At 37.4% G+C, this 18,915-nt stretch overlaps 1 protein-coding gene across 1 annotated transcript; it reads right to left on the bottom strand.

Moving 5' to 3' along the window:
* Window positions 1-1,489: 1,489 nt before the first annotated feature.
* LOC148823739 (deoxyribonuclease-2-alpha-like) lies at window positions 1,490-18,685 on the bottom strand. The gene is made up of 5 exons (XM_088928105.1): window positions 18,608-18,685; window positions 17,607-17,691; window positions 4,499-4,663; window positions 3,742-3,933; window positions 1,490-1,827 (listed from the first exon to the last, which is right to left on the bottom strand). The coding sequence occupies exons 1-5, from the start codon at window positions 18,683-18,685 to the stop codon at window positions 1,490-1,492; spliced, it is 858 nt and encodes a 285-aa protein (XP_088784231.1).
* Window positions 18,686-18,915: the final 230 nt, after the last annotated feature.

Below are 18,915 nucleotides of genomic sequence, written 5' to 3'. Positions count from 1 at the left end.
TAACAACTTATACTTGGGATTTTTTAAAGAATCTTTTGTTTTTAATCCACAGCATAATATTACATTACGAAAGACAGTTTTGTGCAGAAGAAAAGCACCTTTACGTTTTCCTTTATTTATTTAAAAACTAAGAGCTTTTTTTTAAGTGGTAAGAATGGTAAATTGTGCCATGTGAAGTTCATTTTTCAGTTTCCACTGTCTACATTCCCGGGCACGGCTTATATGTGGGTTAATATTTACCTATCGGATTAGCAAAGGTTAAAATAACACAATTGAAACAGGATGAGGAAATGTGCACACACTCCTCTGACATACTCATGAGAGAGAGTCTTTCCCCGCTTGACATGCTTTGAGCTTATAAAAGAGAGATCACCCACTGGAGAAGAACACGACTGTGAGTGACATCACTGTGAGGTCATAGGCATTGAGCAGGTCAGAAAATCAAGACTGCAAGGGGAGACTCAATCCTACCCAACATTAGAGACATGCCTGCTTTTGCAAGTGCCAGCTTGATAATGGTTTAAGTTCCTCAGATATTTTTTAACTTCAGCTAGGTGTATGGCCTTTGACTTAAAAATCAGTAAATCATTAAGGAATGCTGGAAGGTTTAATAGACTTAAGATATTCTTACTAGATCGAAACACCAGCACGGCACTGTAACCTTATTCTTTATAAAAATGTGAACATAAACTCTCTCTTTTAAACTGTACAGGCCTATTACAAAGCCAGTCGAAGTGGACAGCTCCACAGAGTAAACAGTCATATAATCCAATGCTTCAAGTTGATCAATAATGTAGTAACTGTACTGTATATGAAGATGTGGTGATTGTTTTTATTTAACCTTATCCACCTGTTCTGAAAAGCATAGGTTGTCTTGTGTTTTGCAATACGTAGTCTGTGGTGTTATTGATTTAGCTAGTAAAAATATATATATTACTCATCCATTGTGTGGTTTCTGTGTAAAGTGTTGTCAGCATTACACTATTAATGTATTACAATACTGCTGTGAAAACAAACTTATTGATTATGTTTAAAAGACACTGGAGATCACTTGCATTTGCAATATTTTGAGAAAAGTGTAGTGTTGAAAGCTAATACACACGTATATTCCCCCCCGATATATTCAGTACTTCATTCAAAAAATGTTTTTTTAGATGCATGACTTCCTCATGATACATATCCTTTCTAAATACATTTTACTTTTGCTATTAAGGTCAGTACTGAATAGTTTAGGAACATGTAAAGGTTTATTCCATGCTGAAAAGAGAAGAAAAGAAACAATATTTCAGCTGTAGAGTCTTCTTCAGGTGTCAGTTCCCGTTTCTTTTCTTCTCTTTTGCAGCCTACGCGTGTTGACGCACTACCTACTTGAGCTACTGCAGAGTTTTCTTACATATTACTTACCAACATTTGCTTTGACTTGGAAAAACTATGCAGTATCTTTTGAAAAGCAGCCCTTTCTTGTTTGTCTATTTCTGCCAGCCACGTGTTACTGGCAGTCCTCAAATGTGTCAACTACTGTGAGGAAGGCCTTCCACACTCCAGGCCTGCTTGTGCACACAGCCCCGCCTCCTCTTCTCGTTTGACTGATCTCTCGGTTCGTGTCCGCGATGCAGGTCCAGTGCGGACCCCCGCCCTTCGTCACACACCACTTGGAGTGGTCCACCATGATGCCGAAAGGCCTGGCCTCTGGCAGCTGCATCGTCGTCACGTTGTACACCTTGTGCACCACGGAGCAATTCGGCAGCAGAGGCCGATGAAGCTTCCCCCAACTTTTGGCAAAGAAGTCGTCTCCTAAATAGTTAACCAGCAAACCCGAGTAGAGATCTGAAACGGAACAGAGTCACAGGTTCCATGTTAGAATCTGTCCCAGGCACACTTTCTACCCAAGAACAAGTGAATGTGTATTTCTCCCCCCCCTCTCTGAATGCTGTACTGTACTGGCTGCTACCCAGAACGTTCTTTTTTAAATCAACACCACCAATATACAGTAGATCAAGTGTGAAGTGTGACATATTGCTTTTGAAGGGCGGTGTTTAAAACTTACTGGATTGTTCCTTTTCTACATAACATTTTTTTAAATGTATTTAAATAAAATATGACAACCGTTTCCAATAACCTTTAAAGTAACAGCAGAATGAGATCCTTGGATCAATTAATCAATTTCTTTTCAAAACTAGTTGAGATTAATGGAACAAACTGCACATGTTATTTAAGTCCTGGTTCCTTTCAAGAAACAGCAGGATGAGATCCTTGAATCAACTACTAAGAAATTAGCTAAATGGGCCAAATGTAACCTCTCGTGTTCTTAGGTATTAAATGGTATCTAAAGAAGCTACACAAGTTATATTTTTATCCTTTCTTGTGTTTAAATCAACATACCAAGAGAAAAACATTTGTTTTAGATTGTTGTATGAATAAAAGATTGAAATATTCTATTAATCAATTTGCTCAAGAATTGGGCTTTACAGAATGTTAATAAAGCACCTACAAACTACCTCAGACACAAATCCTAAACCTAAATTACTACTGAATATAAATGAATGCTTTACTAACATCCCATAAAATCTCTGTTGAAAGAAAGCGATGCTATGAAACCTTAAATCTAAAGTGTAACCGCAGAACCATGTAGGAAAGTTCAGTTGCCAGGTGGCAGATTGAGAAAGTTTCACCAAAACGAAGTCTGCTTTTTTATATAAATACATCTTCAATTGGGAAAGGCTTTGACTAAAAATAAACTGGATATTGTTCCAACAAAATCTTTGTGAGAAAGTGGGTCTTGCTGGCTAGAAACGGCCAACATACAATAGAGTTAGACTTTGTAAAAATTAAATAAATTCAGATTCTGAGAGGCTCAATAAGTGCTTGTTCAGAGTAAATCAGACACTGTTGACCGAGTTTCAGCAGTGATACATAATTCACTGAATACCAACACCAACACAACAAGATTGGGCACTTTGGGATATCCAAGCGATCTCAAACGCGTCCAATAACTGCAACCTCTATGACCTTGTAGTGTTGTCAGTGAAAGAAACATCATTGGTACAACTTATGCCAACTCCGACACTTAGCATCACTGTGGGGCTGTTATAGCACATATTTTGAAGGAATAAGTACATTTCGTCATCTATTCCAAGCTGGTACTGGTCTGGAACTGTGATAATTCATTTGTGATTTTAAAATGTAGAGGCATGCAAAAAATTAGTTAACCAGCAAACTATTGATTCCAAATATCTAAAATGAGAAAAATAACTGATGTGACATTTTCACTTCTCCAGGAACAAACTGCAATAATGAAGCACAGAGATTGTATATGGATCATGGCAACTGTGTTGTTCACTACTGTTTCTGTATTTTGAATTGGAGAATAGTTTCTAAAGAAGCGATCAGTTGGGAAAAAACCGTGATCCATAGACTTTACTGATTTTTTTGTTTTGCAGACTCTAACTCTGCCTTGGCTTTCTTTTTCTGAACACTGACAGGTTTTGTGCCTTCGCAATGTTGTTTTCCCCCCATCTCACACATTGTTTGAGCAGCTTTTGAAAAGAAATGCGAATTAAGGGGGATGTCTGAAGTAAGTTGTAGAACAGAAAAATACGTTTTGTTTAATCTTAAAACCAATATCTGGCATTGGTATGGGTGGTAGTGCCATTTGCATAAGGGAAATTTCAGATCGACTTGCATTTATCAGAAACTTCATGAAAAGGAATTGAGATTCGAGAGGGAAGAAGTGGTGCTCACCGTCGTTAAATCTAGAGTATTTTGCAAAGCTGGTGAAAGTTTCCCCTGCTAAAGATGTCAGGGGCAGCTGCTTAAACCAAGGCTCTTTCCTGGGATAGCATGTTCTCTGAGCCACACACTGAAGGTCTCTGTGGAAGGTTTGGGGGATGTGATAGTCAAAAGAGTATACATGGATATACTGGAGTTGCACAGCTGTAGAGACAAGAATGAAAAATAACCAAGAGTAAGTATGGCATTTTCATACATCCAGGTCAAATGCCCCCTTTCTTTTTCCATTAGTTTGGAGAGTTACCTTTATTTATTTTCATTTGTTAAACTATCCTCCAAGTTCTAAAATGTTGACATACATTTTCAGCAGCCACAATACACATCATTTAGATTCAATTAGAAAGTCTAAGGCTATTTCGATATTTATTTTCATCTGTATACACAATGAGGTGTAAGTCTATTAGTGTCCACCTATTCTCAGGGTTATATTAAGCGTTCATATGTAATTGAACCACCAACAGAAAATAACAGAATAGACTGTTTTTTGCCCCACAGGTAAATTTAGAATAGGAAAAGAAAAGGTGCACCAAACCAGAACAAAAACTGCAAATAACCAATACTTGAATCTTAAAATCTGGAAAAATTGTACCAAAGGCTTTCAGAAAGTGATAGACAGCTGCGATGTCAATGCCATGGACATACTAAAGCTCAGCAATCAAAGTTGTTCAAGAAAAGCTTCACACAGCTGTATGTACATGTGAACACCTACCTATGTCCTTGAAGGTGCTGTATGTGTAAGTCCCGCAGAAGAAGGTCTGTGCATTTTCATGCCCACTGGAGGGCCAGAATGATGTAGAATGATTTTTCACATCTGGAAGCTCCGGGGTGCTGTGAACCAGCCACACTCCTGTCTGTCTGTCTAACATCACAATCCCTGAAAAAGGTCACACAAGATACATTCAAATCTCAAAATTTGATCGTTTTTGATCCGTCTGGTTTTTCAGTTTCAATGTTTTTAAAGGACAAGTCTGCTCTTTTTGAACAGAGTCCATTATCAAGCCTGCTCCCAGCTGACGAAGTCAATTAATCAATTCAGATCAAAAGTCAGATTAAGAGAATTGAAAACCATAGTCCAAAATAGGACTATTCTTAATCCTATTAATTATTTTCAGTTCTCTTGAACTGACAATTGGCCATGAAGTATGTAGATTTATTTCTTAATCTCAACAATTTAATTTACTGTATTCATTTAGAAATGGGCTACTGTAAATTCAATTCAATAGAAACCTAGAGCCCAAAACAAGCATCTTTAGTTTTGTTTTACCCAGCAGATGAATCTTTTATTATAAACATCAGTATTATATTGACTTACAGAAGTGTTTTTAAACTCAGTGATTTTCACCAGGAGAAAAAGCTCTGATGGCAACAGATTTGTTCTTAGCTTATGTGATGCCTCAGTCAAAGAAATGTAAATGGGAAAAAAAATAATGAACAAAAACAAGATGGAAATATATACTTTAAAGCTTTATGATTCAAGTTTTAAAACCAGAAAACACAGAAAGCTTGTGTTGGTATTCTTCAGACACAGTATATACTTCGGACGTTCCATCATGTCTTGACCATACACAGTAAATCATCAAATAAATGTTTTCTACTGAATCAATGATTTGGACAAAATCTGCAGAATCACACATGTAAATGTTCTACCCTGAAATAGTGTAAATTTTAAAATATTTTATTTTAGATATATATAAAATGAACAATTCACATCCTGCATATGTAGCAAACATTGCACTTGGCTTTAATCATAGGAATAAGCAAGCAAACCCAGCAAGTATTACAGATACAATTATATTGTTTGTTGTGCTGTCTGTGATGTTTTTTTCCCCCCCCATTTTCTGTGTCCTTCTGTCTTGTACAGATGCAGCCATTCAAAATGGGTGGGGTATTTCGCGGCATACCCCGGTGGGCGTGTCGCAGTATCACGCGGTATGACGCAGTTAACGTGGTGTCACGTGGTTAACTATCCGGCGTCGCCTTGTAAAACCGCCAGGGGGAGCTTAACTCTCATGTACAGCTTTCGAGCCTTTAATTTTGAACTGTGTATTACAGCATGTTAATCATCAGTCATTAAAATGTTGGTATATTTTATGAAAGCAAGATTGCTCAGTTGGACAAAAGTACACAACCTACCTTTATCAGAAATATTTATGCATCAAAGCCTTTACTGAAGATATTACTAATAGTATTAATAATGGATGACTTTGGACAAGCTGTATACTCAAAGTATAATTTCTTTAGCACATTTGTACAAGCGCTTGGAATCTGTCCAAGCCATACTTTGTCAGGCATTTTGTTTTACTTCAACGGGCATAAAAACTTCCTTGCTTTTAACAGGGCGTTTCATAATTTCTAACTACGAAAATGATTTAAAATGCGACACCTATCATTCAACTAGAGCTTAAAATATCACAAGGATCCTCAACAGCACAGCAAAGAGTGTATTAAAAGACACTTGTATTTATCAAAGCTTTCTTTTCCGTATACCAGATTTTATGGAACCACTTCAGAGGGGTGTCAGCCAGTCAGATTCCAGGAATCGGCACTTTAAAGGAAAAATACACACCAGTATTCCATTTCTCCCTAACGATTTTAAGCATCGAAGTATTTAACTAGCATGTGAAATAGCGTGTGAAAAAGTGGTAGTTTTAAGCTTTTCTGCTAATATAATATGGAATTGCGTATCTAAAGAATTTAATAACGGTATTCGTGTGCTGCGACAGGGCTGTGTAGGGCTGTTTCGCCTGCCTACTCATGCAAGCTGTCTTGTAGCCGACTGGTCTAGGTGCGTGACTACCAGCTGGCAGGTTGTGTGTTCAAATCCAGCTGGTGCTGGACTTTTCTTTTAACAAACATTTCTTCGAAAAAATAGAATAGCGATATTATGGACAATCAATTGACTTTTATATTTCAATATATCGCAACATGATCGATATTTGCGATATTTTGAACATATCTTCCCTTCTGACAGCGGTTCCTGCTTCTATTGTGTGTGTGTGTGCAACAGAGTAAATTTTTATAGAGAAATGGAGGCTGGACAGTATGCGTTACAATATAAACATTTATATTGATTTAAATCGTGTTCTGATTTAAATCGCAAACGCGTGTTTAATTATATGTGTTTTTTAATCATAATCAGGCTAATGCAACATAAATTGATACAGTATCTTTGTCTTCTAAGTATCTTAATAAACTTTCAGCATAGCTTTCTACCCGTTTAGATTTATATTTCTTGGGATTTTGGGATCAAACGTGGAAGGATTAGATTATAATCGTTTTTATTTGTCAAATACGTGATTGTATTTCTGAATGTTATGTGACACCTACAGTAGTTCACTGCTTTAAATACATCGAATTAAGAAAGTTATGTGTAGCACTTTAGATCTTTTTTCTGAACCAGGGAAAATCTGATCATGTTTCTCTATAACAATAATAAAAAACTTTATTTTACATATCGCCTTTAAAAGTGGCATCTCAAAGCAATACAGTAGATCGAAAAACAGTTAAAAGGGACCAAATTAAATACCAGACAATCGCAAACGCGTTTTCAATAAAATTATTTTATTCATTCAGCAGTTTGTGAGAGGGACATCCAGCAGGGGAGACACACCCACCGGTTTTCATTGACAAAATTGTTTTTTTTCAATTCCTCTTGTCTAACAGGAATGTTTTGTTTGTGGACAGACTGTTAGACAAGAGGAAAAGACCGCCTCCTCCTACGAAGCATTAATCGCGTATCTAAGGAAAATTGCAGTATACCTTTGTTCATGCACATCATTATACAGTACAGTATCTCAATTTGTATTTCGATAAAAAAAATCGTTTGCCCAGCCACTACTGTTGTTATTGTTTTTATCCTGTAAAGCGTTTCCTTTTTCTGCGTTTTCCATTTCTTTTTTCTGATCACTCGCTTTCTGGATACACATCTCACCTGTCCTGTTCTTTGTTTTCCTGGTTTGCTGATTATGCCTGCTGCGGTCCACTCCTACCCTCACACCTAAAGAATACTATTTTAAATTTCTTGGCGCAGTTCATTAACCCTTGTATGTGCTGTCCGCGCCGAAAATGCAATTAAAAAAAGTCAAAAAACGCGCTCAAAATACAATTTATAGCTTAATAAGATACACTCCACAGGCAAAATTAAAGACAAAATTAAAGACGATTAAAATCTGTAATCTTTCCACTTGTACTGTGAGTCATCGGACAGTTTCTGCTTTGTGTAAGGATGGTGAGAAAGCTGTGCTCAATGTATTTAAGGGACTTAAAAGTTAAAGGAGATGCTTAATATTGCTTGACTAATTTTAAAAACCAAGTTATAAATGCAGACGCTCCCTCGGTGCCGCGCCGGGTGTAAATATCAAAGTATACATTCCCAACAAGAATTGTACCCATCTTTCATGCAAATAAAACACCTTGAATTGAATTGAATTGAGGGAGAGAGGGGGGTAGTGGGACAGAGATACTGTAGACAGACTCAAGGCAAATAAGATACTTATGGGTACGCAGGCATTCACGACAGCAACATACAAAACGTTTGCACGTACTGTATAGTTAAGTTATTACTTGGTTTTCAAAATGCAACGAAATACAATATTGTTGTTGCTGCTGTTCTGGTTGTTTTTATCCCGTAAAGCGTTTTGAGAAGCCACCTTTAAAGGCGATATATACTGTAAAACCGCTGATTCTTATGGAATGTGTTCCGCAGGAGATTCAAATTTTTATTTATTTATTTTTTAATCGCGTATCTTAGGAAATCTCAGTATAACTTTGTTCATGAACAGTGGCATGTTACATTATCATTCGTTTTTTTAACAAGGCTCGCCAGCTAATGTGAATTGAAACCTGTCTTGCTAGCTTTTAAAGTCGTGCATGTGTAAACTGTACTAGAGGGCATGCAAGTTACTCTGCCCCTTTCAGCTGCAGGGAGTCCCTCTGCTGCAACACACAGCAGACAGAACGGGAGACTATTGCCTTTCATATCTGACACCAGTGAAGTAAAAGGGGTGTCTAAAGGGGTGATTTCAGACCACATTTTAGTTACTTTATTTTGTTTACTTTTAACATTTCTGTAATTTACAGTAGATGTCACAATAGAAGCCCGAAGCCTATTATACTCAGTCTAGCCTTGGATCCTCTGAGTCCCATGACTCAGTCTTGTCTGCTTTCCTAGAATAAAACCAGTTAAGTCTTGTGTACTATGCAATTTATATTTTCCGATTCCATGCATTCCCTTAATGTTTAGAGTTTACTATATTCTCCAGACTCAAACACATAAGTACTAATAGCTCTGTCCCTTTAGGAGACTCTTTGCAGTACTGTGTCCCACTACCCCCATGAATTCTTTAGGTTGGGTCTAATATTTTCCAGTAATATACAGAATGGGATACAAAATGCTGTCAGGCAGGTAACAGAAAAGAGAAAAATATAAATATTTCCATTTTACAGACGTTCACACATTTATAACATTTTGGCTCAATAAAAAGCTAACCCAATAATTAAATGTGATAAAGTATAGTTTGGATGTTTATACATTCATGTTAATCGTATTCTTGATTTATTTCATGTTTCATTTGCTAACTTAGAGCATATTGTGCAATGAAGAATAAAATAGCTGCATGACAAGTGACTTCCTTCTCTCAGTGGAAATTAAAAGGTAGCCTGATAAATTATAATAAGACAGTAAGAAAGGTTCCAATCAGGAGGAGACAATTCTTTCCATTTTTTTGTTTGATTGCTGGTAGCAAACTGATCTGAGGATCTACTCCAGCTCTTTCTCTTTTTATCATACAGTAAATCTTATTTTCTTGCTTTCTGAAACACAATATAACAAAAAATAACCTCACAAACTCAAAGAAAAAATCCTTGCTCCCCCCCTTCCCTTGGCAGTACTTCCTCCCATGCTTTTAACTAAGGGCATCTAAAATACTGTCAAACAGCTACAATGGTATCTCTGTACAAGGCTTTGACTGTGTCAATCACAGCACCTACCATTCCCTTACCAGCAACAACATGGATTCTAACACTCAGACATTAAAAAAAGTCAGGCCAAGAGAGAAAATACCGAGCTTTACAACATGCGGTACCAGTAACATTTTACCCACAGTAGACTCACCAACCAGATGTGTTTCAGTTTCTGTGATAAGCCTAGATTAATCATATCCTCTCCTCTAGTAGGAGCACCAAGTGTAAACATGTAACGCCCCTATTAAAAATAATGGCAAAACAGAAGTTCACTCTTTCTAGAACATACCTTCCTATGGACACTCCTAAAATGTATAAAATAGTGTCCACAGCATCTCATAATAGAGGCAAATGGGGAACTACAAACTCATTTCATACAATGCCATCCATGAGGGGTTAAATACACCCTGAGAGAAATTAATTTCTGGATAATTCAACGGCTGTGATTTCTGGAATATGTATTATCCCAAATATTTTCAAAAGAAATTGAATCATTTCAATGAATCTGTGCCATTCAAGTACCTGCTCCAGACAGTAACCACTGCTAAGGGTTTATATGAAGCTTGCATTAAAAGACTTTAAAAAAATGTCATGTTCCCATAAAAAAGTCATGCCTTGGAGTATAGACCCCCAAAGGAATGCCATAGACTCAAACTGCAAAATAAACACATACAGAAAGAAAGTATTTGTATTGTAATTGCAAATCCTGGTATGAGTGATTGGTATGACTTTCCTCATTACAAATCTCTTATTAGAATTTAAATTTCTCTGTAACTCCAGGTCAGAACAGAGAAAATGTAACTGCCTTAAGGAGTTTACGATTATGAAAAATAGAAGGATAAGCATGATACGTATGTCTTCTGTCATTTTCTAAGTCATGTTACTGAGCACCAAATCTTATTGAGAATATGAATCCATTTAAGGTTTATACCATTAAAGTAAAGGTTTATTCCATGCTGAAAATGTTTGTACCAGACTTTTTTGAGGCCTGTTTAATTGTGTCTGAAGTCTGATGTTGTAAATTTTATTGTTAAAAAGATCCATGAAAATGTCACTACTAAAGTTAGCTGGTACTGTTGGTATTGTAAGTGGCAAGTAGAGCTCATATTTTAGATTTTGTGTAGTTTCTAGCTTTGAACTGTGTGTTGGATGCACATGAATTGAAGGAATGGGCAAACATAGCTGATGCGGATCCACAGAGCCAGCATATTAAGATGTTTATAATTAGAGGCAATTTGTTTAAATAACTAGGTATGGATACTGATGTGCAAGAGAGGTGGAAAGGCTGTTTCCTTAAGCCAGCCCTATAAAATGTTTTATTCTCAGTGAGATGCTGCCATTTCATAGTGGGTTTCTAACACTGTGTATAGTTCCATCCACACAGTGCCTTTACTTCCATCCATTTCTAATCTCTTTATCCAGTACAGAGGATTTGGAGCCTATCCCAGTAAGCGACGGACACAAGGCAGAATACACCCTGGACATAGCGCCAGTCCATCACAGGACAGACAGACACAAACACACACACACCAGGGCCAGTTTAAATCTAACCTCAGAACCTTTCTTTTCAGAAGACTTAGTGTCTGTATCTGCTTCATTTTCTAATTTTGGTAGCACCTCTAACTGCTTGTCTTTCTTATATGCATTTACTTTGTAATCTGTGGTCCTTTTATCTGTTTTTACATCTACTGTATTGCTTTGAGATGCCACCTTTAATGGTGATATATCAAATAAAGTTTTTTATTATTGTTATAGGGAAACATGATCAGATTTAAAAAGATCTAAAGTATACTAGTTTGTCACTCTTCTCATTCCCTTTGCTAAATGACTTTTCATACTAATCTGATCAATCTAACTGCCAGTTTTCTGTGCTTTCTCTATCCTGCTAGATTTCCAATTATTCTGAAAATTTTCATCTTGAAATAACTCATTTCTAAATACCTTTTCACTGTTAACATCTTGCAGCAACTCTGCGACAAAATATACACTCTGACAGTTCATCCTGCTACCAACATTAAATAGAACAAATCTTAAGATTTCTATATTTATGTCTTTATTTAGTGGTTTCATTAGTGACAAAGGCTAAACTTTCTTGGAAAAATGTCTTTTATGTGTTGCGGAAAAAACTGACTCGCTTTAACAAAATATGTTTACAAATCCTTTCACCTGGCATTTTCGTAGTTAGAAATTATGGAACGCTCTGTTAAAAGCAAGGGAGTTTTTATGTCCGTTGCAGTTCTTTTGCAACATGAATATAATTATATCGTTATTAATTTCTTGAGATACGCGATTCCATATTATATTCCCTTTTAATCAAATTCTAAAAGTATGCTTGTTGACTCCGGTATCGCGTTAGTTAAAGACTTCGATGCTTAAAATGTTTAGGGAGAAATGGAATACTGGTGTGTATGTTTTCTTTAAAGTACCGAGACCAGCCATATACTGTATGTTTAAGTTCCAAAATTAATATCGTTTATGGACTTCACACGCGTTGCAGTATGCTCCTATTCTTTTTATGCTCAGGCACTAAGATCTCCCTTCTGCTTTGTGTAAGGATGGTATCAAAAGCAATCTTAAGTGGTGAGAAAGCTGTGCTCAATGTATTTAAGGGACTTAAACGTAAAAGGAGATGCTTCATATTGCTTGACTAATTTTAAAAACTAAGTTATAAATGCAGACGCTCCCTCGGTGCGCTGCTCTGGTGCGCCGGCTCTTACACAGTGCCTGTCTGCCGTAAGCGTTACAATATACATACCCAACACTGCTTGTACCCATCTGTCATGCAAATAAAACACCTTGAATTGAATTGAATTGAGGGGAGAGGGGGGGAATACTAAAGACAATACTGGCTCAATACCAATACGGGCTTTGACGTGCTAATGCGTTGGTTTAACAGTCCGGGTGTGGCAGGCTTCCAATGTCAACTCGACTCGATTGGAAGACAATGAACGTATTTTAGCCCTAAATGAATTAATAGCAAACATGGTTTACATAAAATACATTTTTCCAAGAAAGTTTATAATAATACGATCTATAGTTGAAATCTGAGCCTACTTTAAAAATAAAGGAAAAGCATTTTCAGAGAGCAATCACGCTGTGTTTATGTAGAAAAAGCGATTAGGTTTATGAGCAATCTAATTACCTATTCGCTTAAAACGCTATATAAAATAAAGTTTATTTAGAGATGAATGATCAGTGTCGCAGTTTAAATAATGGGAGTCAGGAAACTAACACACAGCGCCACCGGATTTAATAACGCAATAAAAACGCTATAAAATAATGTGACTAGACACAGAAAAAGTTTACAGCACAGTACAATAATAAATGCTGACCATGACTTTAGAAGCATAAATTACCTTACACTCAATTTAAACACAAGCTGTCTTTCTGTATGAACCTCTAAGCTGGTTCATACAGAAAATGTAGAAATGCATTAGCCTGATTATGATTAAAAAACACACATAATTAAACACGCGTTTGCGATTTAAATCAGAACACTACCCCCCTCTCTCCCTCAATTCAATTCAATTCAAGGTGTTTTATTTGCATGACAGATGGGTACAATTCTTGTTGGGAATGTATACTTTGATATTTACACCCGGCGCGGCACCGAGGGAGCGTCTGCATTTATAACTTGGTTTTTAAAATTAGTCAAGCAATATGAAGCATCTCCTTTAACTTTTAAGTCCCTTAAATACATTGAGCACAGCTTTCTCACCATCCTTACACAAAGCAGAAACTGTCCGATGACTCACAGTACAAGTGGAAAGATTACAGATTTTAATCGTCTTTAATTTTGTCTTTAATTTTGCCTGTGGAGTGTATCTTATTAAGCTATAAATTGTATTTTGAGTGCGTTTTTTGACTTTTTTTTAATTGCATTTTCGGCGCGGACAGCACATACAAGGGTTAATGAACTGCGCCAAGAAATTTAAAATAGTATTCTTTAGGTGTGAGGGTAGGAGTGGACCGCAGCAGGCATAATCAGCAAACCAGGAAAACAAAGAACAGGACAGGTGAGATGTGTATCCAGAAAGCGAGTGATCAGAAAAAGGAAATGGAAAACGCAGAAAAAGGAAACGCTTTACAGGATAAAAACAATAACAACAGTAGTGGCTGGGCAAACGATTTTTTTTATCGAAATACAAATTGAGATACTGTACTGTATAATGATGTGCATGAACAAAGGTATACTGCAAAGTTTCCTTAGATACGCGATTAATGCTTCGTAGGAGGAGGCGGTCTTTTCCTCTTGTCTAACAGTCTGTCCACAAACAAAACATTCCTGTTAGACAAGAGGAATTGAAAAAAAAACAATTTTGTCAATGAAAACTGGTGTGTGTGTCTCTCCCTGCTGGATGTCCCTCTCACAAACTGCTGAATGAATAAAATAATTTTATTGAAAACGCGTTTGCGATTGTCTGGTATTTAATTTGGTCCCTTTTAACTGTTTTTCGATCTACTGTATTGCTTTGAGATGCCACTTTTAAAGGCGATATGTAAAATAAAGTTTTTTATTATTGTTATAGAGAAACATGATCAGATTTTCCCTGGTTCAGAAAAAAGATCTAAAGTGCTACACATAACTTTCTTAATTCGATGTATTTAAAGCAGTGAACTACTGTAGGTGTCACATAACATTCAGAAATACAATCACGTATTTGACAAATAAAAACGATTATAATCTAATCCTTCCACGTTTGATCCCAAAATCCCAAGAAATATAAATCTAAACGGGTAGAAAGCTATGCTGAAAGTTTATTAAGATACTTAGAAGACAAAGATACTGTATCAATTTATGTTGCATTAGCCTGATTATGATTAAAAAACACATATAATTAAACACGCGTTTGCGATTTAAATCAGAACACGATTTAAATCAATATAAATGTTTATATTGTAACGCATACTGTCCAGCCTCCATTTCTCTATAAAAATTTACTCTGTTGCACACACACACACAATAGAAGTAGGAACCGCTGTCAGAAGGGAAGATATGTTCAAAATATCGCAAATATCGATCATGTTGCGATATTTTGAAATATAAAAGTCAATTGATTGTCCATAATATCGCTATTCTATTTTTTTGAAGAAATGTTTGTTAAAAGAAACGTCCAGCACCAGCTGGATTCGAACACACAACCTGCCAGCTGGTAGTCACGCACCTAGACCAGTCGGCTACAAGACAGCTCGCATGAACAGGCAGGCGAAACAGCCCTACACAGCCCTGTCGCAGCACACGAATACCGTTATTAAATTCTTTAGATACGTGATTCCATATTATATTCCCTTTTAAGCAAATTCTAAAAGTATGCTTGTTGACTCCGGTATCACGTTAGTTAAAGACTTCAAAGCTTAAAATGTTTAGGGAGAAATGGAATACTGGTGTGTATTTTTTTCTTTAAAGTACCAAGACCAGCTATATACTGTATGTTTATGTTCCAAAATTAATATCGTTTATGGCCTTCACACGCGTTACAGTATGCTCCTATTCTTTTTATGCTCAGCTACTAAGATTTCCCTTCAGTGGTAAAATTCAATATCTACAACGGGCACAGCAAAGACGTTTACTGTAAGTCTTTCTACAACAGACCAACGGACCACGAGTGCCCCTGTTGGTCAACCAATCACGTACTGCGGTGCCACGCGTCATCTTGCGTCACACTGAGCGACGCCACCTGCGGTACGTGTCTGTAACGCGCACTTTGAATGGCTGCATCTGTAGTTTTTAAAATTAGTCAAGCAATATGAAGCATCTCCTTTTACTTTTAAGTCCCTTAAATACATTGAGCACAGCTTTCTCACCACTTAAGATTACTTTTTGATACTATCCTTACACAAAGCAGAAACTTTCCGATGACATACGGTACAAGTGGAAAGATTACAGATTTTAATCGTCTTTAATTTTGTTACGTTATACGTTTTAGGAACGTTTCATCTAAACAAACACCACAAAACTATTCTCGATTGTATTTCTGAATGTTATGTTACACCTACAGTAGTTCACTGCTTTAAATACATCGAATTAAGAATGTTAGGTGTAGCACTTTAGATCTTTTTTTCTGAACCAGGGAAAATCTGATCATGTTTCTCTATAACAATAATAAAAAACTTTATTTTACATATCACCTTTAAAAGTGGCATCTCAAAGCAATACAGTAGATCGAAAAACAGTTAAAAGGGACCAAAGTAAATACCAGACAAACGCAAACGCGTTTTTAATAAAATGCTTTTATTCATTCAGCAGAGAGTGAGAGGGACATCCAGCAGAGAGAGACACACACACCGGATTCCATTGACAAAAAGTAATTGTTTTTTTTACATGTTTTGTTTGTGGACAGACTGTCCACAAACGTGAGACTGTCTTTCTCAGACTTACATCCCCGAATGTCCCCCGCCCCGGTCAACAATCCTAGGAAGGCTAGGTGCCTTTTGCCGAAGTCGGGAGACATTGGAGGCTTGCCACACCCGGACTGTTAAACCAACCCATTAGCATGTCAAAGCCCATTGAGGACCCGGGCGCAATAATTGTTTTGTCCCTTGATTTACTGATCTGCATTAATTATGGAAATCGAGTTCCTGCTCTGTGCAGACGACCTGGTCCCGCTGTCGCCCACAGAACAGAGGCTGCGCCAGAACCTGGCACTGCTGGAGCAGCACTGTCAGACCTGGGCGCCGACAGTCAATCTGGACAAGACCAGAGTTATGGTTTTCCAGAAAAAAAACCAGACCTCAGGGAAACAGGTACAAATTCACACTTAACAACACATTAACACCTAACAACGGGAGCAGGGACGAATTAGGCCAGTACCCACTATTGTTAAACATACAGAAAAGGATATTAAAGTATTGAATATTAGTATTGGCTTTAGTATTAGCCATACAGAACATTAAAGTGCCACTTTTCCATTCAGCGGGCGCCTGAGCCGCTGTGTCCTATCTTCTGACAGTCGCCATTTACTCTATCTCACACACACTCACACACACACACACACACACACACACACACACACACACACACACACACACACACACACACACAATAGAAGCAGGAAGCAGAAGCAGGGACCGTTGTAAGAAGGGAAGAAGGCGACTATTCATTGTTATCAAAAATGACTTAGAATCGATCATGTTGTGATATTTTGAAATATAAAAGTCAATTGATTGTCCATAATATCGCTATTCTATTTTTTCGAAGAAATGTTTGTTAAAAGAAAAATCCAGCACCAGCTGGATTTGAACACACAACCCGTGAGTTGGTAATCAGGCACGTAGACCAGTAGGCTACAAGGGAAGTCGCATGAAGAGAGAGGCGAAACAGCCCTACACAGCCCTGTCGCAGTACACGGATATAATCATATCGTTATTAAATTCTTTAGATACGCGATTCCATATTATATTCCCTTTTAAGCAAATTCTAAAAGTATGCTTGTTGACTCCGGTATCTCTTTAGTTAAAGACTTCGATGCTTAAAATGTTTAGGGAGAAATGGAATACTGGTGTGTATTTTTCTTTAAAGTACCAAGACCAGCCATATACTGTATGTTTATGTTCCAAAATTAATATCGTTTATGGCCTTCACACGCGTTACAGTATGCTCCTATTCTTTTTATGCTCAGCTACTAAGATTTCCCTTCAGTGGTAAAATTCAATATCTACAACGGGCACAGCAAAGACGTTTACTGTAAGTCTTTCTACGACAGACCAACGGACCACGAGGGCCCCTGTCGGTCAGCCAATCACGTACTGCGGTGCCGCGCGTCATCTTGCGTCACAATGCGCGACGCCACCTGCAGTACGTGTCTGTAACGTGCACTTTGAATGGCTGCATCTGTACATTATAAAATGTTACTTACCTTTGCTGTGTCCAAAAGATGAAGGAGCAGGTTTAAATGACTTTGGAGGTTGATCGTTGTATAGAAGATACCCAAAGTCCACAGTCTTTTAGGAAGGAATATAAAAAATATCAATACAAAGTCTGTATTTGTATTGCACAAAAGGCTTTTGAATTATAAGAGAAGCCTGTGAAAATAAACAGATCAAAAAGACAATGTATATCCTGACCTCACTTTCTGGGAGATGACACAGATTATAAATAAAGGTTTCTTACCTTTTTATGAATGTAGGACAAAAAAGGCTGCAAAGTCTGCCCCACTGCACTCTTGGAGTCATTTACCAATTTCTTCCCATATACCCAGCCATTGGTATGGTCATCCATGTAGAGGTATCGCAGACCTCTTCCTTCATCGTGGACTGGCAGCTTATACAGAATAAACCTGTATGATTCCAAAAACACATAAAAGAGTATTACATACTGTATACTGCTCTAGAACTGTGACACTGTACAATGTGTCCTGGGTGTTGGACAGACAGTGTTAACTGTTGTGATCACTAGAAAATAAAAAGGGCACTTAAACAATACTAGTGTCTGTTGCCAGTCTGTGGGTGCACTGGTGCTTCTGGGAGATGAACAGAACCTGTGGCAAGAGAAGATGGGTCAAGCAGCCTTGATCATTTCTAGGTGATGTAGTGGCCTACAAAGCGAAAATAGCTCTTGTTTTTAGGGGTCGCCCATGTTTGACATGAGCATTGTGGCAAGACTAGAATAATCTTATGCGATTAGAGCTCATTTTCTGCATTTTAAACCAGCAGAGCTCTGTAGAATTGAACTGCAGCAGTTGACAAAGAGTCAACAGTTGACTAAAAGAAGCGAGGCAAGGCAAGCATCTCACAAACATTACTCTCCTCAAGAATACATTCTGGTGAATCGTTTCAAAACGAACTATTGAAAGGAAAAAAAAACTTTAAAATCCAATAGTAATTTCTTTATGACAAAAAAAAATCATAGACAATGTACCCTGGATTTACAGATGCAGCCATTCAAAGTGCGCAGCACAGGCACGTACTGGGGATAATTGGCTACGTCATTGCGCATCGTGATGGGAGATGACGCAGAATACCGCGGTACGTGATTGGTTGACCGACAGGGGCACTCGTGGTGCGTTGGTCGGTCGTAGAAAGATTTAAATGTCTTTACTGTGCCCGTTTAAGTATTGAATATTTATATGGAATTTTACCACTGAAGGGAAATCTTAGTAGCTGAGCATAAAAAAGAATAGGAGCATACTGTAACGCGTGTGAAAGCCATAACCGATATTAATTTTG

This window comes from Atractosteus spatula, chromosome 11 (assembly GCF_055471065.1).
Source record: "Atractosteus spatula isolate fAtrSpa1 chromosome 11, fAtrSpa1.hap1, whole genome shotgun sequence".
Taxonomy (NCBI): Eukaryota; Metazoa; Chordata; class Actinopteri; order Semionotiformes; family Lepisosteidae; genus Atractosteus; species Atractosteus spatula.
Note: the sequence above shows the minus strand (reverse complement) of the source record. Positions and strands in the feature narration are given on the sequence as shown.

Bases quoted from the DNA above. Each gene is read 5' to 3' on its own strand.
- LOC148823739 (XM_088928105.1), bottom strand. From the start codon at position 18,685: ATGCGCAATGACGTAGCCAATTATCCCCAGTACGTGCCTGTGCTGCGC. The intron at 17,692-18,607 runs GTACATTGTCTA...CCTTCCTAAAAG, and splicing joins GCTGCATCTGTAAATCCAGG to ACTGTGGACTTTGGGTATCT. The intron at 4,664-17,606 runs GTAAGTAACATT...GACCTTTTTCAG, and splicing joins ATCTTTTGGACACAGCAAAG to GGATTGTGATGTTAGACAGA.